This window comes from Halichoeres trimaculatus, unplaced genomic scaffold (assembly GCF_033239565.1).
Source record: "Halichoeres trimaculatus isolate MK-OKI-2021-1 unplaced genomic scaffold, fHalTri1.1 fHalTri1_scaffold_21, whole genome shotgun sequence".
In the NCBI taxonomy this organism is placed as follows: domain Eukaryota; kingdom Metazoa; phylum Chordata; class Actinopteri; order Labriformes; family Labridae; genus Halichoeres; species Halichoeres trimaculatus.
The window spans coordinates 18,501,908-18,523,224 of record NW_027437199.1 but is presented as its reverse complement, the minus strand read 5'-3'; the positions used below and the strand labels follow the sequence as shown (position 1 = coordinate 18,523,224).

General features: G+C 41.0%; 1 protein-coding gene across 3 annotated transcripts in view; it reads left to right on the top strand.

Annotated features, from left to right (window-relative positions):
* Positions 1-21,317, top strand: part of chchd3a (coiled-coil-helix-coiled-coil-helix domain containing 3a) — a 118,458-nt gene that overhangs the window by 54,410 nt on the left and 42,731 nt on the right. For 2 of the 3 annotated variants that reach the window (XM_074698041.1, XM_074698043.1), the window contains 2 exons: positions 13,057-13,071; positions 15,795-15,878. In XM_074698041.1, the coding sequence (XP_074554142.1) occupies positions 13,057-13,071; positions 15,795-15,878 (99 nt within the window). The remainder of the gene's footprint in view (positions 1-13,056; positions 13,072-15,794; positions 15,879-21,317) is intronic. The other variant, XM_074698042.1, reaches the window with a different exon arrangement.

Below are 21,317 nucleotides of genomic sequence, written 5' to 3'. Positions count from 1 at the left end.
GAAAAGGGTCTGTAAATCGTGTACAAATATAGTTAATATACATAACATACCTAAATATACAAGGAATGTTCCTCATCAATGACAAATGTGAAGTCTTCCAACTCATCTGGCATTAAAGTAAGTTTTCAGTTGATGTGGTTCAGGCATTTAGCAAGGACTTCTCCAGGATTTCCTTTTTAAGCAGTTACAGGCACCACATTGGAAGAGGCCACAAGGCCCAAACAGTCCAAAGGGACTGTTTGTCCCATCTGGTCTGGGACCACCCCACAATCTTGCTGGAGGAAGCTAGAGGAAGATCGGAGAGGGGTGTCTGGATCAGTGTGCTTGGATTGATGCCCCCATGAACTCCAACATTAGAGAAGAGGCAGCGATCACCAAGGATCAACCAAAACTCCTCCCAACAGGACAGAGAGATGGAAAGACTCTGCAGGGATATGGGTGTCCTCCAGGTAGACCCCCAGAGGATGACATTGTCATACGAGGAGCTTAGCCTCAGGTATGGCTCTGACAGCCAGAATACCAAACTGCAGTAGAGCTCCTTGAACATGAGCTTGTGCAGCAATGTTAGACCCATGTGTCAGAGCCACACTGGACCAACAAGTCCTAGTTACCCTGAGTGATAAAAAAGACTCCACAGTCCAACAACAGTTGTTGTTTTTTTGAGAAGGAGAGGATGCACTGGACCGAGCTCCGAATGGACCATGAAACTGCTCAAGAGAACTCAAAGCTTCAGGAAAATGAGGACAAGAGCAGTTAAAAGTTTTCAAACAGGAGCTTTGCCAGAGATATGAAGCTGATATACAAACTCTGCAAAATCAGGCTGTGACCCATGGCAGAAAATGACAGAAGTGATGAACGCCCTGCTGAGCCGTCCAATAAACTGCAAGTCAGGAGGGTGGAGAAGCTTGAAGAGTTGAAGGACATGGACACCAACACCATTACAACAGAGGAACTCTTGGGTCCGAGGGACCAGCTGAAACTTAGGTAACTTGAGTGACTTCTGGACTCTCAGGACTGATTGAAACTGCAGGAGCTGCTGAACTTCGGGCGACACAAAGACCATCGCCTTCAGCAAGGAAAACTAATCAATACAATCAACATCCCAAAGCTTAACTCAGAAGACTTTTCATGGCAGATGTTTTGATTTGCTGTAGCAAGTCAAGATGTTGGCCATGAAAAAGGTTTATTGAATAAGGAAGGGCATGGAGGTTTCAGAGGTTAGCTCTGTCACCTTACAGGAAGTCTGCTGACCTCTGGGTGGCTCTGTCTGTGTGGAGTTTGCATATTCTTAACAAGCCTTTGTGGTGTTTTTCCTGAGTGCACCGGTTTCTACACACATACAGAAATTCAAAAAACTGAATGAAGTTAAAAAAAAAAAATTCAGTTTACAACATATTTTTTCTTTTGTAAAGACAGATTCATGAAAAACTGGTGCAGTATGCCAGAATACAAATTAAATGTTTGGTGCTTGAAATTTTGTGGGGCAGGACCCTCAAAAAAAAATTGGCAAATTAAAGAAGGCAAAATAATCAACATAATTGTGAGACAATTATTATTTCTTACACTATAATTGTACCAATCATACCAATCTCTTGCACCACAATCCTCAGGCTGTCCTCTTTCTCCCTGCATGTCTTCCCAGATTGTCTTCCCCTTTGCTTACCTTTCCCCTTCCCTCTAGAGGTTGCTCTACCTCTCCTCTCCCTTCATTCACTTTGGTCCCTAGGGACCCCTGTTGTCCAGAGACAATATGCCTCTTCCCACTCTCAGGTCATTTTCTGTGTCCTCTGCTGTCGGGTAAAGGAATTTTTTGGTCTTTGGTTCGTGTGTCCTGCCTAAATGCCTGAATGTGTTCAAGCAGTCCCTAATGCTTGCTTCATCTGCTTGTTTCATCTTCTTGTGTCCCATTGTTCTCTCAGAATTTGCTGCGTGACAGGGTTGTAGTGGGGATTTCTGAGTTTCCCCAAACAGGGATTCTTAAACCATTTACAAAATGTAGTTAATGCCATTGAAGTCAGATTCAGTGTCTTTTGTACTTGTCAGATTCCTGGTCATTATGATGGACCAGTCAGTCTTTGTGTAGTTTGGTGTCATTTGCATTACCGCAGTATTTGTCCTTGTCTCTCTGTCTACAAGCACCAGCAGTTCTTCTTCCTATCATCCCTGGTCCTTTTGTCCCCGTGTCCCTATTGTTCTCTCGACATGCCCCTTGTTCCCATCTTTGCCGAGACTTCCTCCATGCCCCCCATGTCTCGGTAATGAACCCACGGCTCTTCATTTCTTCCTCGTCTTCCCTCATGTGTTGGACATGACAGATGACTGGGGACCTCCTGAGCTTCGCTCCCCAGGGCTCTAGATAAAGGCAGCTCCCACCGCAAGATGATCAATCAATCAGTTTACACCGCGGGCGCCCGATCAGCCAATTAATCAATCCCTGAGCCAGCAGATGTTGTCGCTGTCCCTTAGCGAAGGAGCTGGGAGTGGAGTTGTGGAGGAGGTGTCTCCAACAAAGGCTCAGGGGCTTGAAGTGACTGGAAGAAGAAAGATGAGTAATTTTTCATGTTTCCACCAAGACTTCCACCTCTGTGGAATTACAAGTCCCATTCATTTCAATGTAGGATCTTTTCTCTTCTGGCTTTTTGAATGTTTTCCAGAGCCCTTCTCTCTCGGTTCATAGAGTTTGTTTGGAAAAAACATAGTTTTATATATCTTTCCCCAATTTACCATTCGAGCTGAAGTTCAAGAAAGATGTCAAACATGTAGGTGGGATGACATTGCTGTCTCAGCATCATATAGGCCATCTGGTTTCGACCAAGCCCCTATTGACCCCCGTTCACAGTCAATGAGCTACAGACTCCACAAGGACACTTCATTGTGATGTGTCTTTAAACAGCCAGCAGTTAAGATACACACACCAAACACTGATACACCCACACACTCCACCTACACCTCTTGGCCTTTGGTCCCTGTCCTGGGCAGGTCAACCCTTTGACCCATCAGGTCATCGCACCATTACTCACGGTGCTAAGAGATCCCTGAGGGAGAACAGTTCTGTCTGCAGCCTGTGGCTTTGTTGTCTTTTTTTGCGAGGATGCGCCATGTGTCACTCATTTGGTTTTCAAGTGAGTGATCACATCAAATTAGCCAAGTTTGAAAAGTGGATCATAAGCAATGAAAACCTGAATATATGTGTGAGTTTTGAGTTAGATGGCAACAAATGAAAGCTCACAAACAAATGTAACTGATAAGTGATTAGGCATGTTGTTACATCCATTCAATGTGAAGAGACACAAGAGAAATAGCGACATGCCCGGTACCTGGCAATCGGTATAGGTACCGGGCACATACTTTTTTGTGTTTTTGTGGTAAAAAATATGTTTAACAATATGATTTTTTTTTTAAATTAAACATACATATTCTTCAATATATATCCTTGCAATGCTGTGTTCATGTCCAGCATGGAAAATTGCCTACCCTCACAGTCACAAAGATGCATTTAGGTACCTAAACATGGTACCTTTTGATTTTTCTTGAATTGGTACCCGGTACTTTTGACAGAATTCAGTCAGTACCTATCAAAGTACCTAATTAGGTACCTATCCCTACTTGCAAAGCCATATTCAATAAATGCATATAGAGTTTTTATAGCATGGGGAGACCTTGCAGGGAATAAGCCATTCGTCAAGAGAAAGATGCTAAAAACTAGGGATGCACTGATACCAATGGGAGTATTGGGTACTGGTGTATCGGTGCCCCTCAAAGCTGGATTGGTATCGATAGGAAGGGGCTGATCCATGATGCCAATCCAGGCAATCAGCTCTTTACCTTTTTTTTTTTTTTCTTTTTTTTTTTTTTCTTTTTTTCTTTTACCAGTGCTCTTTGCTACTTAGTTTGAAATGTGACTTCTGATGCTCTGTCTTCTGTTTTTGTTGCATTACCAGTCTATAGGGTGTAAAAGTTTACGACTGAAAAGAGCTTGTGTACATGCTGAAGAATTTTATTTGCTGGTTAAGATTTACATATTTCATAGTTAAAATAATATTAACTTCAGTGATCCCCCCTCTTCTCATTTTTGCCTTGTACCTAAAACATTACAATACCTTATCCCACAGGCATGCAGGTTTTAATTTGACACTAGTATTGGATTGGTATTGGTATCGGAACCAGTAAAGTTGGATTGGTGCATCCCTATTAGAAATGTATTTATGAGAAAAATATACATACAGGATAGCGGTCAGGGGCTAATAGCTTCAATCAGAGCTTCATACTCACAGCCAGCTTGTTCTCTGTGATTAATGGTTCCCCCGCCTCTTTTGACTTTATTATGACCAACCCTAGCTCCACTGACATAAATCTGTGTGAAGAGGTTCCCAGGATGCAGCATTATTATGTCATGACAGAGCAGTCATGCTGTCAGGTGTTGTTCCTTGAGTCCATATGGCTGTGTGTTGACAGCTGCTCCTAGTGCAAGTCCCACTTTTTCAGAGACCTCCTCGGGGGATTGTGAATTCATAATTTAGCATAACAGATCCTAATATGTTTTACTTTTACTTTTAATAATATCCACTTGATGCTCACCCGCAATCCTGTCACACGTTGTTACATGATAAGTTCGATTTGTCTCAGCTGCTATAATGTGAGAAGAAGTTTTTATCCTTTCAATGGAATATTCAAGGTTAAGCCCATTATAACTGACCACACAATTTCCAACAGGACTTCCTCGCCCATAACCCTCCCACCCCCCACAGAGACTAATAGCAAGCCTTGAACCTCAAGTGTTATTGCCGCACAGTAAAACCCCATGATGCTAATTAAGCAGCCAGGGTGAATGGTTTCCATGAGTTTCACAGCTTATACTACCAAGACTTATGTTTTAATAGTGACTAAGGGGAATGTGTGATCCTGCCAGTCAGGTCAGGTGACATCATTCTGCACACCATCACTTTGATCTGCCAGTGATAGCTTTGTAGATGGAGTTTTAGTGGTTCTTGGAGGCAGTTAAAGGGTTGGTAGAGATTTGTAGGAGGGGTGTGTAACTGTAACAGTCTTTGTGTGTGCGTGTGTGTGTGTGTGTGTGTGTGTGTGTGTGGTTTGTAGCTATTCTTTTCTGTTGTGGGATGTTTTTTGTTGTAGCTTGAAATGTCCTCCCCACAACTGTCAAAAACACCAAAACCTCCCACCAACTATCTTGTCATCCATATTCCATCCCAACAATGACCCATTTCTCTCCCTTCCCTCTCCCATGAACTTCCCCTCCATCTCTAACCTCCCACATGCCACCTACACCTTCGCCATGCCAATTAACACCCCAGCACGGTCACATCGCGTTGCCCTTTGACCCCCTCCGTGCCTGTCGGAGCACAGACGCTCCAAGGCCCACGGCTTCAGAATTAGTTTGTCACAGGGCCCTGTCGCGCTGCTCTGTGATAGATGGGTCCTGGTGTGTAGCTCTGACCCACCGTGCTGCAGATTTCACTTGGATGGTGTGATGGAGCATTGATTATGATGCTACTTGTGACAAGGAGGTTGAATCAGGCCTGAGCTGACGGTGGCAGGGAAGACAAAAGACTCTGAGGCTATGGATGAGGCGCTGTTGGTTAATGTGATGAGATTTGATTTGTGCTCTATTGATCAAAGCATCACGCAAGATTGTTTTCATCTAGCATGATTTATAAGCATGTAGCAGGCAAACAGTGTAACAATGAGTCACCTCATTGTTACAACACAGAGGTCTTCATCACCGAGGTGTGAAATGAGAAATGTAGCATGTACTGAATTGCTAATAGCCACAATCAGATTTTTTCCTCAAGCAACAGAAGGTTATCTCTTATTTTGTGGCTATATCTGTGCATGGACCTTTATTTACGCTGCTGGAAAACGGTCATAAATTGAGTTCTGTCAAAGAAAATCCACTTTATAGTATCAGACCTTGAGGTAAAGTTCCCTTAAGGGGGTTTGTGCTATATATAGAGACTGTAATAAAATGATAAATGAGCCTCAGCAGAATTAAAAGCTATGTCTTTCAGACCCAGTTCCCATACTGTTCATGTTCAGGGGAAATTGTGACAAGTGATTCAGCTGATCAAATTTGTGTGATCCTGCATTGATGCACCAAGCCATGGTTTGGAGTCAAAATACTGAGTGTTAAAATAAGAATACGTACCTGCAATGTGTTGACATTTCTTGGTTTTTAATCCTTTTTTGACTGATCCAAGGAAATATTCTGAAAATTTCAGGTACTGAATTTCTACCTTAATTGAGCCCCATGAAAAATTTGTCAAATTCCAAGAATTTACTTTAAAAAATTACCTGACATTTAAAAAAAATTAAATTACATGAAATTATTTTTGAATTTAAAAATGAAAGGATACAGATATGGCGAACCTTGAAAATTTGATGAGAAAGTAAAATAAAGTTTGGCTCAAACTTTTAGCTGAATGACTGGATCAGATGATCAGCTTAAATGTTGATCACCAATCAATTAAAAAAAAAAATGCCCAAATCAGTCCTGGTCCACTACTTGAAATTAGGATTGGGAAACCCCTACTAATGAAAGCTAAAATCTTTGATTTAGTTTCTTGTTTCAATCTTTTTGATTACTTTTATTTAATAAAATGTCAGGTTCAGGTTAGGGATTGAAGACAATCTGGCGTTATGCCCAGAAGACTGATGGATTCATATATTTACTATATATGCACATTCTTCATGTGTAAACTGCCTATAACACCACTCTTTTTCTCTTGTTACTCAGTCAGAGAGCATCAGCCTCCATATTTATTCACTTTATTTTTATGATTATTATCCAGGCTCTTTAAATTCTTCCCATCTCACCTTGTATGTAACATTATCTTGCTATCGTTAATGTTCTTAGTACCATAACCCATCAGTCTGATTCCTCCACCTCCGGGACTCCAGACTCCACTTTTCCTCTTTGGTCACTCTGCTCTCCATAACACTCCATGGTGATAGCTGCTAGCACACGCTGATCCCTCATTAGTCACGGTGGTTTGCTTCCGTTATCATCTTTTTGTATACTACTAGTAGATCAGCTACAACACGTCCACTGATAGCATGTGCAGTTTTTTAGTTTGGACACACAATTTAGTGCTTTTTATTTGGGACCTCAGAAGATCATTAAAGACAGCATACAAGTTTTAGCTTGATGTATGTATCAGCATTTATCACAACTGGGGATGGGTACCGAATTAGGTACTTTCAAAGGTACTGACCGAATTCTGTCAAAGGTACCGGACCGTTTCACGCTAAATCAAAAAGTACCGTGTTCAGGTACCTAAAAGCATCTTTGTGACTGTGAGGGAGTGGAAGAGTAGGCAATTTTCCATACTGGACATGAACACAGCATTGCAAGGTTATATATTGAAGAATAAATATGTTAAATTGTAAAAAATATGTATATTTCATTGTCAAAAAAAGAGATATTTTTTACCACATACAGCCAAAAAAGTACTGAAAATTGCTACTGTTGAGTACCGGTACTGATTACCAGGTACCGGCATCAGTACCTTATCGTTTCAAATGTGAAAGGTACCCATCCCTAATCACAACTCTCTAGTAAAATTTATGGTGGAATAAGCACTTTATTGTCTCAGGTAGGGCTCAGAAAATGTCATGGTTTAGGTTAAATTAGTTATTTGTCATCACATTAAGGAGTTGTGGCTTCGCAGTAGCATTGGCTGACTTTCCATAAAAAAGTTGGCAGTTTGATCCCAGTGGTTGAGTCAATGGTGAGTAAATGTATATGAACGGGAGTTCTTTATAGTGAGGGACACCTACCATAGCATCCAACACTCTTATCTGGAGTCTTTTTATCCCAGCTGAAATAAGAAGTAAGTAGCATTCCCTTTCCCAATTTACCAAATTGTTTCCAAAACAACTTTGTAAAGGAAGTTGGTGGTCACACTTAAAAAACACCATCCATTTTTACCCAATATTTAACTTCAACCTCATCCCAATGTGAACGAAATCGCCCAATCACATTAATCTTAATGTTGCTCTAAGCCTGTGGCTATAATGATTAATTCACATGTTCTTCTCGGTGGGGCATTCTGCTCGCGTGAGTGTTTCCACCATGTTGTCATGAAGTATGAAGGGGCTTCAGAAAAGAGAAGATAGAGGATTCAAACATGGCATAATTGTCTAGTTCTGTCTTAACCATAACAAGAGGAGCAGTACCAACCACATAAATTAAGATTAGGTTCATTCTCATCCAGAGAGTTGCTTTAGGCCCGCGGGATACTGCTGCCAAACACACTTTCTCTTTCAGTCCCCCCCAAAAAAGAGCAGGTGTGAAAGAAAGCAGAGTGTGGGAGCAATTCATTGAGGGAGTAGGAGTTGGGTGGGGGACCTGACACAGCAAAATCCACCTGTTTTCCTCCATTCTCCCTCCTCCCTTTCTCTCTTCTCTCTTCCCCCCCGCCCTTACTCCCAACTCAAACTGCGGCATTCAGCTAATTAAAAAACATGGCTGCCCTTAATTATTCAGCGGCTGGCTAATTGATATTCACCGAGGCGTTCACCCTGCTTAAACGATCCGTTTAATCTGACCACCACGGTCTCACTCTCGGCCGCCTGTCACCCTCAGCCATTGTGTTACTGTACTTAATATGAGACCTAGGGGAAGGATGCCGATGAGGTGGTAGGGGTGTAAAAGTTTACTATTGTTGTGAACACGGTTTCCTGGGCTGCAAATAGCTCCATGTGGACTCTGTGTGCGCCCAGAGGGAGAGTTTTGTGTTGAGTGTTTTATATTTTGAGTGGGCTTTTGGTCCTCTTTTATGTTGTGGTTGGCTGCGCAGTAAAGGTTGTTTTGATTGGGTTAAATTCCATTTAGTGGAATATTTCATCAAGTTGGAAATTAGAATCAAGTTCTTTGTGTCCAGGGTCAGTTAATCCAGTTTACCAAACTACCTTGGATTGAAGCAAATTTATACAAACTCTTTAAGATAACAGAGTTATGATAACCAACCTTGAAGTCTTTTGATGACACTATGCTAGCTGGCTAATTTTAGCAGAGAAAAGTCCGTCAAGTGGGAAACAAGATCTGTCTGTTTCCTTGAAGAAAATGGTCACTTGGATTTTTTGGTAGTTATGGCAAAAACTTGAGCTGAACTGACAAAAAAAGAAGACAAGGGTTAGGTCACAGCTGTAACTACAATCAACACCAAACGGACAGTCCTCATAGCCCCTTGTTTCACAAAAGCAGCTGTGACCTTTGGGGTTGATCACTTCTTAATTGTAAGTTTTTACAATTGTGAAACTGCTGCAAGGTCTGTTGTATCTCTTTCTTAAAGGTGGATCGGGGCCCAAAGCCTCTTGCAGGTGGGGTCTGGATGGACCCTGAGTTCCTCCTGCCTGTTTTCTAACTTGATGCCTAAAGCCCCGTTGCTATCTTGATGAAGTATAACATGTCCAAAAAAGGAGGAGAGTTCAGCCAGCTTGGGTTCAAAACTTTATTCAAAGCAAGCAAATCTGACTAAAGTGAGTTGACAGGTCTGTAGAAAATCAGAGTGCTCTGAGTGGGCAGGCAAAGGTAAACAATAGCTATGTGAATATGTTGGTTCAAGCATTGTGGGTTGTACCTGTTGTCGGGGCCGCTTCCACCTCCGGTTTTAAGGTGAAACACAAAAGTTTTGTTGCGTTTTGGCCTCTGAAACGCTGCTGACACCGTTGCTGTGTAAACAGTAAGCTGGTGTTTTCAGTGGAAACGGTGATGTCACACCTTGTTTCGCACAATAGCATACAACAAGACAACAGTACCATTGTTACGATTGTCACCTGTGCTGCTCAATCTGCTCAGTCTGCTGACTGTCTTTCAACAAGAAGTGCATCCGTTGCTCCACTTCTGCACTTTGCATTCACGAAAACACCAGATGGTCGGCTCAACTCTACTTCAGTGGAGATTTACCAAAAGCCACTTCTGGACAAGACAGTTATAGCACCACCTACAGGCCTGTCATGCTTACTACAGCGTTTTCAGTCCCTCTGCGTTTCTGTGTAATCGCAGATTTTTTTTTACTGTGTCTTACCGTTTTTGGATAAAAGGTTGTCGTCTAACAGGGTGTCTGCGGGTTCTTAAAAAGAGTCAAAGATTGGTTGCTGACAACAGCTTAAGGTCGCGATAAGGTCTTAAGACTTTTTGAAAGGTTTTTAAAAAAGTCTTAAATAGGCATTGAATTAAACCTCAGAATTTCTGCATATACTCCGTGTAAATGGAGCCTAACTGCTTTTACTGTGCCTATTCAGGGTTCTGTGAATGTATATTCAAACTTCTGTTGTAAACCACATTGCTTCGAGGGGACATTAAACAGTGTTCAGTCAATTATTTTTGTTTTCCTGACCTTATTTATTAACTTTCCTTTCCACACAGCAGTCTTGTACTACAAGCTCAGGTTTAATAGTCGCAGTTGTCCTCAAGTTATTTTCTGTCGTGCATGTCAGCTGACTTTACAAGAGGGCAAAGGGTAGAGAATTTTATGGTTTTGTCCATGGTGGACAGGAGCTGGTCAGCTCACTGCTGTATTTAAGCCACTACACAACTTTGAACTGTTACATCATCAAGTTTTTTGGAAAAAAATCCTCTACAGGCCGATGTTGGACGAAGTGAATTTGACCTGAGGTGGTTGTGGCTTTTCGTTGTTTAATGTTCCACTGCAAATGTCTAAAGTGAGGGGAACATTTCCAGAACGTCATCCAAAAGATTAGATGCCTTGCTCTCTCCACAGAGGGCGCCAAAAATCAACACAAATCAAAAATTTCTCACAAAAGTATTAAGGGGACTTTTTTGTTTCAAAGGGACAAACTCAACATACTCACTTTTTCACTTTCCCTCAACACTTTAGTCCTGAAAACGCCAGAGCCAAATACATAATAGCAAAACTGAGACATCCTTACAGGAGCGGATGTTGCTTGGATCCAAAAACAGATCATTATGATACAAAGGTCCCTCAGATTTGAACCACAGTCAAATGAACTCAACCATAATCTCTTCTTGACAGACTTTATCAAAGTTTTAGTTTTTATTAAAACCGATTGAAGAAACTTAAACAACTTACTGATGGATGACCTGTTCCAGGGAAGTTTTCTGTGCTTCTACCTCAAACCAACTACTGCTTTGAGTTTCAGGGCTTAAAAATTACTGAGAGCTTCAGGTTTCCCTTTTTTCCCCGAGTCCTCTGCGTGACTTCTCTCTTCCTATCTGAAAGTGACGATAATCTCTTCCCCTTAAACTTCTTTCTAAAGTTACAGAGACACTCTTGGCCCGGGCTCCATGTCCCATCCAACATCCTCCACTCCACTCATGACACTTCCAATGATAAATCACCTACCATTGTCCTCTTCCTCTTTGTGTCTTATCTCTTTGTTCGTTTCACTCAAGTTCTTTTCCTCTTGTCAAATTCTGCCCTTCTCTTCCTCTTCATCTTCCTCCTCCCTCCACTCTCGCCCCAGCTCTCTACCTCCTCCTCCTCCTCCTCCTTCAACCACCACCGCCTCTTCAATAGGCGAACAAAGGGAGTATGGGCAGTGGTGAAGTCTGTGCCATTGTTTGGCCTTTAGTATGATTAGATTATCTCCAAAGTCTGCTGAATGGGGTTAATCGGTCGGAAGTAATCCTGACATAGCGTGTCTATGTGTGTGAGACTGTGTGTGTGAGTGTGTGTGTGTGTGTGTGTGTGTGTTTCAGGAGCAGGGCAACCTGCTTGCATGGAAATTGGACATATTCAAGGCCAAAAAGACGCATATCAGACACAAAAGTGAGGCCAAAAAAGGGAAAATCCCTGGGTACACATTTCTGTCACCACCTCCTCTCTTTTAATGACGCCTTTAGTCTCGCCTCCTCATGCATTTATTTCCCCGCAGCCCCATGTGGGTACAGCTGCTCCGGCTGGTGCGTGTACATGTGCTGATGTGTGCGTTTCAGATCAGTGTCTGAGCCCTCGTTTGTGCCTTTTGAGTCTCTTTGTATCTTTTCTGTCAGTCCCCTCACTCTGTCGTCAGCGTAACATGGAGAACACACGGATCCACCTGCCGATCTACTTCCCCTTCCATCCCATCATCCTTCTCTTGTCTTTGTCTCAAATTGAGCTGTTAGTGAGTGACAGCTTTTTGGCACTCCAGCCAACCAAATCTAGTCACGGAAAACTTTGCCTATCCTTGAAACCAACAACACATTTCAAAGTTGTTCCTCTCTCCTTGTCGGATTTATTTCAGGTGGTCTGAGTAGCTTCAGCTTCTGCACAGCCTCGGCTTCACAAGCCCGCCACTCTTGTAAGGAGACACTTTGAGACAAATGTCCGACGCACCAACAAAGCATCCTAATGCTAGGTTGCCCCGAGGACGGGGGCGACAGTAGCAGCTTGTTTGTGATGCTTCTTCTCGAGTGTGATAAAGTGGTGCTCTGGACTCTTTTTCTCCCTACATCCTGACATAAAGTGTGTGTGCACACGCAGGTGTTTGGCCACATGTCTGGCAGTCGCAGGGAAAGCTACGAGCACCCCCTTGACTTTGAAACTTCCCCCACTCATCTCCTGCGAGGACAGCCCCCGTCGGTGACACTCGTCAGCGCTCCTCATCACAATGCATAGAGCGCCGCCGCTCCGCCTGCAGTGCATTGAGTAGCCAAACACAGATGGTTATCAGTGTTGTAGAGATTGGATGGGGTAATGCAATTTTTCTTCTCCATACGATGTGTTTCCGTCGTATGGTGCTCAAAGCAGACGGCTTCAAGGCTTCTCTGCGTGGCTGCTTTCCATAAGACAGGCCTCTGCAGTGTGGAGTTCTAATGCATGTAGCTGCATACAAAGATGGTCATATAACATACGTGTATAGTCTCTGGTTGCTAAAGGAGGGGAATATTTAGAGGATGAAGTGTGATGATTCAAGTAGAGCAGCGTTGAATCCAGCCACCGCAGGCTGGAGAAGATAAACCTTTTCTAAATGTTACTCAAGAGAATAAATGATTTCTTTCTTTCTTTCTTTCTTTCTTTCTTTCTTTCTTTCTTTCTTTCTTTCTTTCTTTCTTTTAATGCTGTCGTTCAGGACATGGGACGCAGGGTAAGTTTTGAGGTCTTTAGAGCTCCTAGACATTCCTGTCTCATAGTATTTCAGTTTTTCTTTCCCCTTTTCTGTTTCATGAAAATTTTATTTCATTTTCTTTATTTAGCAGAAATTAGCATTGCTAATTTGTTTTTTATATTTCATCCAAATTATAGATGAGATGAAGATTTGGGCTTATTTCTGTTGATTCATTAACAGTAAGGAAAAAATACAAAAAGCTTTTAGTTGATTGCATAATTATGGAAGCCCAAATCTCTTCTTTTAGAACTGCATTTCTCAATTTTATAACTGTTTTATTGAAACTGTATTTTTTTTTCACTCTCCAACACTTTATGTAAATGTAATTTAAAGATTTCTATTTTTAAGATTTTTAGATTTCCCTCCATTTGTCCCTTTGTTTAGTTCCATCGTAAAGTCTGTGGTGAATCACCCCATTAGTGCTCTGTGCTTTTTGGGATGCAGCTTCCTGCTGACAGAAGTCTTATATAGGGATGGGTACCTTTTACATTTTACACAAGAAGGTGGACTCCCGCACACTGTCTAACTTGTAAGAAAATCATTCATTTGCGACTCAGACCTTTATCAGGCAAACAGTTTAATCAAAAGGGCAGGGTGTCTTAAATAAGAGGTGGCGATCGCACCTGTGGCCAATCATCATCATGACGAACCATCCCCACCAGAAAAATAAATACAGAGGAAACAAACACACATTGACTTTCGGATTAAGATAGTCATCATGATTAAAGTCTGTTTAAAGCCTACAAATGAGGCTCAAACTAAAAACATCAATCTCAGAATATGCAGTTTAGGGGACATTAAAGGTCTATAACACAAGTAACATGAGAAGCATTATATTAAACTTTAAGTTGACACAGTCCATTAATGATTTAATTACTTAATTCCCTGAGAAATAAAAAGCCTAGAGTGCTGTACAACCTGGTGACATCAGTACATACAAATAGACACATTTAATAGGTCACCTGATGTGGAAAGTGGGCCTAGAGATGTGTGCAATTCATATGCATCGCACGTTAGTTAGCTAGAGGGAGGGAGGACATGCTGTAATGTAAATTATAGAAACATATACAGAGAAAGTTTATCATTAAGGCCTTTTGGAGCCAGAGTTTGTAAAGTATAGATCCAGTATGCTTTCTGCTGTTGCAAAAGTCTGTCATGATTGCCACCCCTTGGTGGTAGGATTACCTGTTCAATGCCAATGAAATGCAGAGTAGAGATGTCATATTGTGCATCATAGAAGTGCACAGCCACAGGCTAGTCCCGGTCATTTCTCTTTCATACAGAACTCTGATTCTTTGTTTTAATTTCCTGCTCATTTTGCCAATGTAGGCCAGGCCTTTAAAACACTACTGTACCAGTTCCCGATGCCTGGCAATCGTTAATAGTACTGAACTGTATCAGTTTTTGGTACTTTTGTGGGTGATTATGTGGTAATTTTTAGAGGTGTCCCAGTCCGATATTGATATCAGGTATCGGTCCGCTATCAGCAAAATCAAGTATCATATCAGAATGCATCTAAAATCTCTGATATAAGCAGTTTCTGTTACCCATTGGTTAATAATAAATGGGTCAGTTTTTCCTCATACCTACTGTTGCTGACTACTGTTCTTTGTTTGAATAATATCACTTAATCAAGCCTTTTCTAACATGACAGACATACTACAAAATAAGTTATAAAAGTAGGTATGTTAAATGCTGATATCGTATCGGATTAATATCGGTATCGGCCAATACTCAATGCTGCAGTATCGGTATTGTATCAGAAGTGAAAATGTAATATCGGGACATCCCTTGTAATTTTTTTCTGTTACATGAATTGTCAAAGTTTTTCAATTTAGAATATGTATTTCTCAATATATGTAAACTTGCAATGCTGTGTTCATGTCCAGCATGGAAAATCACTCATTTGGTGGCTACCTTTAAAAGTACCTAATTCGGTACCCAACCCGAGTCTGATAAGCTGCTCTGAAAAACCCATCCCTGTGTAAGGGATGGGTATTTCAATCAAAAATACCATTAAATACTCATGGATAACTATTCAATGATTATTCAAATAGTTCCCCATCTCCTCAATGCAGATATAAGCAGATTAAGATCCATTTAATGAAGATGCAAACTTGCTGTAAATTATTTAGATGTCTTATATGAATGGGTGACAGCCTTTTTACCTTTTAACAAGCTAATATGCTTGTAATGTACAACCTTTGTCGTTCAATTCTCTATAGGAAGCAATTCAACCCATGACGTTTTGTTCCTATACTCTAATTGTTATCGTTGGCCCCCTGGCCAAGTGTAAAGGTGTGCGTTTTCTGCTCCTGAATTGGATACATCCATGTCTTATCACTTCTGTATATCAGCCAGAGAGTCAGCCGTACGTTTAGTGAAGGTCACAGTAGAAGGGAGGACACCGGAGATTGGTAGGCCGGGTAAATATATACCCCAGACCATGGAGCTCCTACGCTCTGAGAACTGATGTTATCCTCTTGGCCTGATAGTGGTTTGGCTGAAGAGTGAACACAAGAGGACAAAGGAGCACAAAGAATTCATGCTAGGCCATCGTTGCCCTCATATGTGAAAGTAGCAGACAGAGACATTCAATACATCTTTAAATGAGTGTTCTTGCCTTTGTTTGTATATTCCAGTAAGTCAAAGTGCATGTGTTGTGTTATAATGTCTCTTCCTTATGTTTCATTTGTGTTTAGGCCAAGCAGCTGGAAGCCAGAGAAGCAGACCTGAAGAAGCAGGATGTTTTCTACAGAGAGCAGGTGGCCCGGCTGGAGGAGAGGGTAAGACACAGTTTGCATCACATACCACCCTGAAGTAGGTCTGAATACGGACAGTCCACCAGGCAGGCTCTTGTTTTCCAACAGAGAGACAGAGAGAGACAGGGATGATGTCTGATTCATCTTTTTTGTTTTCATGGTGACTGAGCAAAACACTTAAGTGGGAACAAGAAGTTTGCTTTTCATATAACTCACAGAAGTTGTGCAAAAAAAAAAAAGGCGAATAAAGCTGCTCCAAACTGAAACACAGCTAACGAGAACCATCCCAGTGGGTGGAGGAAAGAAAGCTCCTTTCTCCAAAAAACAGTCAAAGTAAAGACTAAATGCTGCATTTCACAGTCACCAGGCGGTTGCATCATTGTTATTTTCAAGAGCGTACATCACAGACTGCAGCTCTGCTTTCTGCCTGGGGAAAAGTTTTCATAAAATACCTCTGTTAATGTATAATGCACTAACAGCAGTGCACACAGAAACACATTTAACACTTTGAACTCAAACAAGCGCACGATTGAGCCACCGGGCTCAGACAGAGTACAGCCACATTTCTTCTTTCTCTTCATCCCTCTGCCCCACTGTTTCTGTTATCGTCCTTCAACTTCAGCTCTGCATGTTTCCCACAGTGTGATATTCCTCAGTCTTTCTCTCCCGCCCTTGTTCTCTGCCTCTTCGTAATTGTCTCCCAGTCGCTCTGTCGCTCTCTGGATCTCTCTTTTTTTTCTGTAATTCCTCCACCTGAAGGATAAAAGGTTACATCTCCTTCATCCCTGTGTGTGTCCTTGCTTCCCTGAAAATGACACCATTCTGATGTTCCCTGTCAAACCTCCATCCTATAGAGGGGGACAAGGGTCAGCTGCCAGGCTTCGCCCTGCTTCAATTGGCAGCTCCACGCTGGTCCCAGTGAGAGATGCCTACAAGGTGGTGAAGAGGGTCAAATGTCCTGTTAAAAAGGACGCGTCCATGCTGCTTTTAAATCATATGTGTGTCTCACAAAGGGTACAATGCCCTATATCACATGCTTTAAATTCTGCCATCACACTGACACAGTTTGGTCGTCCCTGTTGAGGGTGTAAAATGTCAAAAGCCCTCTAAAGTGGAAGCTACTGAGCCTCCATACGCTCACTGGAAAAAAAGACACACTTGGTTTTTCATTCATTGAAGAGTTTAAGATAATAAGAAATTTCTGTTAATAAGTGATTTAATCAGGGTTTTGTCTCTACCCAAGTGAGTCAAGTGTAATTTGAAAGTGTTTAATTTATCTGCAGTATTCAGACTTTACACATTATGGATGCAGAGATAACTTAAGATACGCATGTCTTGTTTTAATGTCAGTTTTCTTTCTTAGAAGATTAAACAAAAGCAGTTTTTTTTTCCATTTTGTTTTATCAGAATTTATGATGATGAAAGCTCATCAGTGACCTTTTTTTTTTTCGTGACAAAGATGAAAGATGACGGGTCAATTCCTTGATACTTCCCCCACTGTATTTCTAACCTGTTCTTATTACAGGCTAGCTTAGTTAGCTGAGGGGTTCAGTCTTGAGTTCATCATTTACTAACAACAAGTATGCTGTGGGAATAAGGTCTCACTGCATCTGTGTGTCTTATTTGTTTGTGATTTTAACCTGCAGTGTGTGTTAGAGACAAAACCACCACCTACTAGGCTAACTGCTTTACATTGGTGGAGAGTCCAGGCTAAGGGTGGTTTTTTTTGTTTTTGTTTTTTTAAGCTATTTTTCGGGGCTTTTCATGCCCCTATTCAGAAAGGATAGGACAGTGAATAGAGACGGAAACAGGGTGAGAGTGTGGAATGACATAGGGGAAACAAGCCGGACTCTCGGGCGACCCTAGACCACTGGGCCATCTGTGGCCCAAGTCCAGGCTAAGTTATTTAACTAAGATTTTACAGAATCAAAAGTTGTAAAGAATAAAGAATGAAATGTTGCAGATTTAAACAGTTTTACTGGATACTTGAAACCAGAAGTTAAAGTACACTATATAAAAAGGCACATAACCCTTTTTCTTACCATCTCACCATCACCATCCATTAAACCAGACTAAACTTTTTCCTGTTTTGGTTACTTAGGATTACCAAAATTATTTCTATTTGCTTAACATCAAAATGATTAAAAATATTATTTTTTGGAAAAAATTTTATTACTTTCTTGAGAGTCAGAAGTTAACACATATTTCATTTGTATTTGGTAGCATTGCTTTTAAACTGTATAACTTGGGTTAAATGTTTTGAAAATGATTCTACAAGCTTATCACAATAGTTTGCTGGAATTTTTGGCCCATTCCTCTTGACAGAACTAGTTTAATTGAGCCAAGTTTCTAGGCTGCCTGTGTGTCAGTATGTCTGATGTCAGCAAGGCTTAGGTCCATTTACATATGTCCTCTAACTTTTAGTTCACAGCATATCAATTAAAGCCCTGTAGTCATGTTGTATATCCACATCTTCTGTCAAGGTCACATACAAGACCAAAGTATATTCAGTAATATCTCACTAAACTACATTTGGACTGTGCATAGGCTGGTTGAATAAAGCTAAAGCTCTGCACAGTCTGCAGAAACTCAACAACTCTCACAGCTGACATTTTTAATTGAATGTATTAATCATGAGGTGAAAGTGTGAAAGTTCAAAAACAACATCGGGAGACAAAAGACTAAATTAAAGTTATGAAATGGATCAGAAAGAATAAAACTGGTGCACAGAAATAGTTCAGTAGCCAGGATAAGACATATTTTCAGCGAGAAATGTTGTTTGCAGGTTAGAGTAGTTGTACACACATAGTGAAAAACTAAAGATAAAATGTATATTGACAAAAGCTCGACTAAAGCTATGAAAGGTCAAATAAGACTAGGATGTGCCTGAAACTAAAAGGTATTTTTGTCCTAAGGTTTAAATACAGATTGAATCTTGAATGGTTGCCAAAATTAACACTGAACAAGAGGCACTCAAAAAGCCCACTCTCTCAGTAACTTGTTGTTGAACATTTCATCTCATTCACTTCTTGGTTCTTAGCCCACAGAAAGCAATCTCTCCTCTCGGGCTCTTTAAGGTCAAATACACTTGCAGTTATTTTCTTTCTCTGGCTGAGACTAAGCCAAGCCAGTTTGTATCGAGCGGCAGTAGACGTCTGCCAGTAATTGGAAGTGCATTGGTCTGTACTGTTTTGGTTGGGGAGTGAAGATGACACCATTGGGTAACATTGATCACTAGAGAAGGTATTGACAGTTTGTTGAATCCTCGCCAAAAAAGTTGATGTCAAATCAAAGTGAGATTTAGATGTTCTTTCTCGTTCAGCTCTCACCAAAAAGATCCAGTGATACCACAGAGCCCTTCTCTGTTCCTCATCGTGTATTATTACATCTTGGATGGTGTCACTGTTCAGCCAATGCGAGCGCTGATAGTAGAAGTGATGACTCCCAGCTAACAGCGGCATTATCGACTTCAGGCGCTGGCCATCTATCAGCCATGTTGGCCTCTGGTCAATATTCCTTAGATCAAAGTGTCAACAAATCACCTTCACACCTCAGAGAGAGACGACAGATTGGGAGGGAGAGGGAGGAAGAGGAGAGGGATGGACGCACAACAAGGAAAAAGAAACTGTATGGAGTCAGATGGTACAGTGGGAAAAACAGAAACCAGAGATTTAGCAGAAATAAACCAGGACAGTTTGAGACAAATTGGATTCAGAGATAGTCTTCATGAGTCTGTATCTTTTAAGTTATGATAACTTGACATTTGAGTGAATGATAGAAAGAGAAAAAGTAAGAAAAAAGATGAAAAGAAAGAGTAAAAAAGAGGAAATGTCAGCATGAAACAGAGCAAGAGAGCATGTGTAAGAACCAATTGAAAGGGCATGATAACGATCGAATAAAAAGTTGAATCTTTAAAAATGATTTCCTTTTTATTGATTTATTCACTAATAAAATGGCTAAATTTTGTTTCCCATGGCCTTTGTCTTCAGTCTGTGCACAAACATCATCATTTCTATTTGCAAGTTCTGTCAAGACTCATTGCCTGTGGAGAGAAAACACAGCAGAAGTGGGAACCATATGAGCTTTTTGTGCGATGGTCTGAGCTCCTGTGTGTAACTGAGGAGCAATGGTGGGCATATTGCATGTTGTCTGACTGCGCGGCGAGCGGCTTGGGACTCCATAGGGGGTGCAGTTTGTTTGGACTGTGTTAATCACGCTTGCTTTTTCCTCTTCTGGCCGGAGAGCCCTGTTAGGCTTCAAGTTCATTCTCTCTGCTCTCCTTCTGCTCACAGAAGCCCAGGAAAGAAAATGAATTTTTACAGATTCTGATCCTGTGTTATTCATGCTCTCTTAATAACATCGGCTTCAGATGATGAGGCAGAAAGAATATGACAAGAGCAGAATGTGAAAACTGGCAAGACGATACAAACATTCAGCAGAACAAACAAACATAATGATAAACATGTAGCTCACTAAAAGACATTTTTGTATGAAAAAAAAACCATCTCTTGCTTTAGATTGGAGCAATTGTAGACCTTGATCTGGTTTCAGTGCAGCTACTCTATAAGGCCAGCTAATCGATAGACCATGTCTGATTGCAATGTGCAATAATAGTCAGATTTTTAACATCACAGTCTTCTGAACATCCACATACTACATGAATCAGTAAGACCGCTTGACCACACACTGTTTGTGGTAAGGATTCCATAGACATAAGATCTTACAGAAACCCCAGTGATCAAATGGGACCATGACCATCCTGTAGTTCACTCTGTACTAACAAAAAATAGTGTTTAAAAAATAGAGTAGAAAAATTGAAGTAGCTGATTTCTTTTTTCTATTTTTATTAGTGTTAACACCTACTGCCATGTTTGTAAGCTGTAAAACTACCAGTCTGCTCCTCTTGTTGGTTACTGCTGGTATTTTGTCAGAGGCAGTAAGGCCTGAAATAGTAAATATCCAACATGTTTTATATTTATTATGTCAGGCCAGGATGGTTCAGATGTAGTTAGAGGGATTAAACAAGTTGGCTCATCACTAATGTGTGGATTCTTGGGACACAACATTGGTTAGCACAATCTTAAAATATGGTAACGACCCTTTTGATGATTGCAGGTGGCAAATCAGGCCTTAAACCTGAAATTAACAGTGATGCAAGTTAAAATGTAATTCTTAACACCTAAAATCATAGTTTATGGTTATGTTCACATAAGGTAACTTATAGCTTGCTTGAGTAAGAAGCCTTTCAATGCGAGTGATGTAGTTTAAGCTCTTGTAAGGAACGTTGAGTTTGTGTTAATTTTGGTTCAGACAAAGTTGGTCCTCCAAGCAGCAAATTTCAGTTTTGAAATAAGACACCAATGCGGAATTGTTTTAAATGGCAGTTCATCAAGAATCTGAATGAGATCTGCTGCAGGAACACTGGAAACCACAAACACACTAACTCCAAAAAGCTTATTTTTA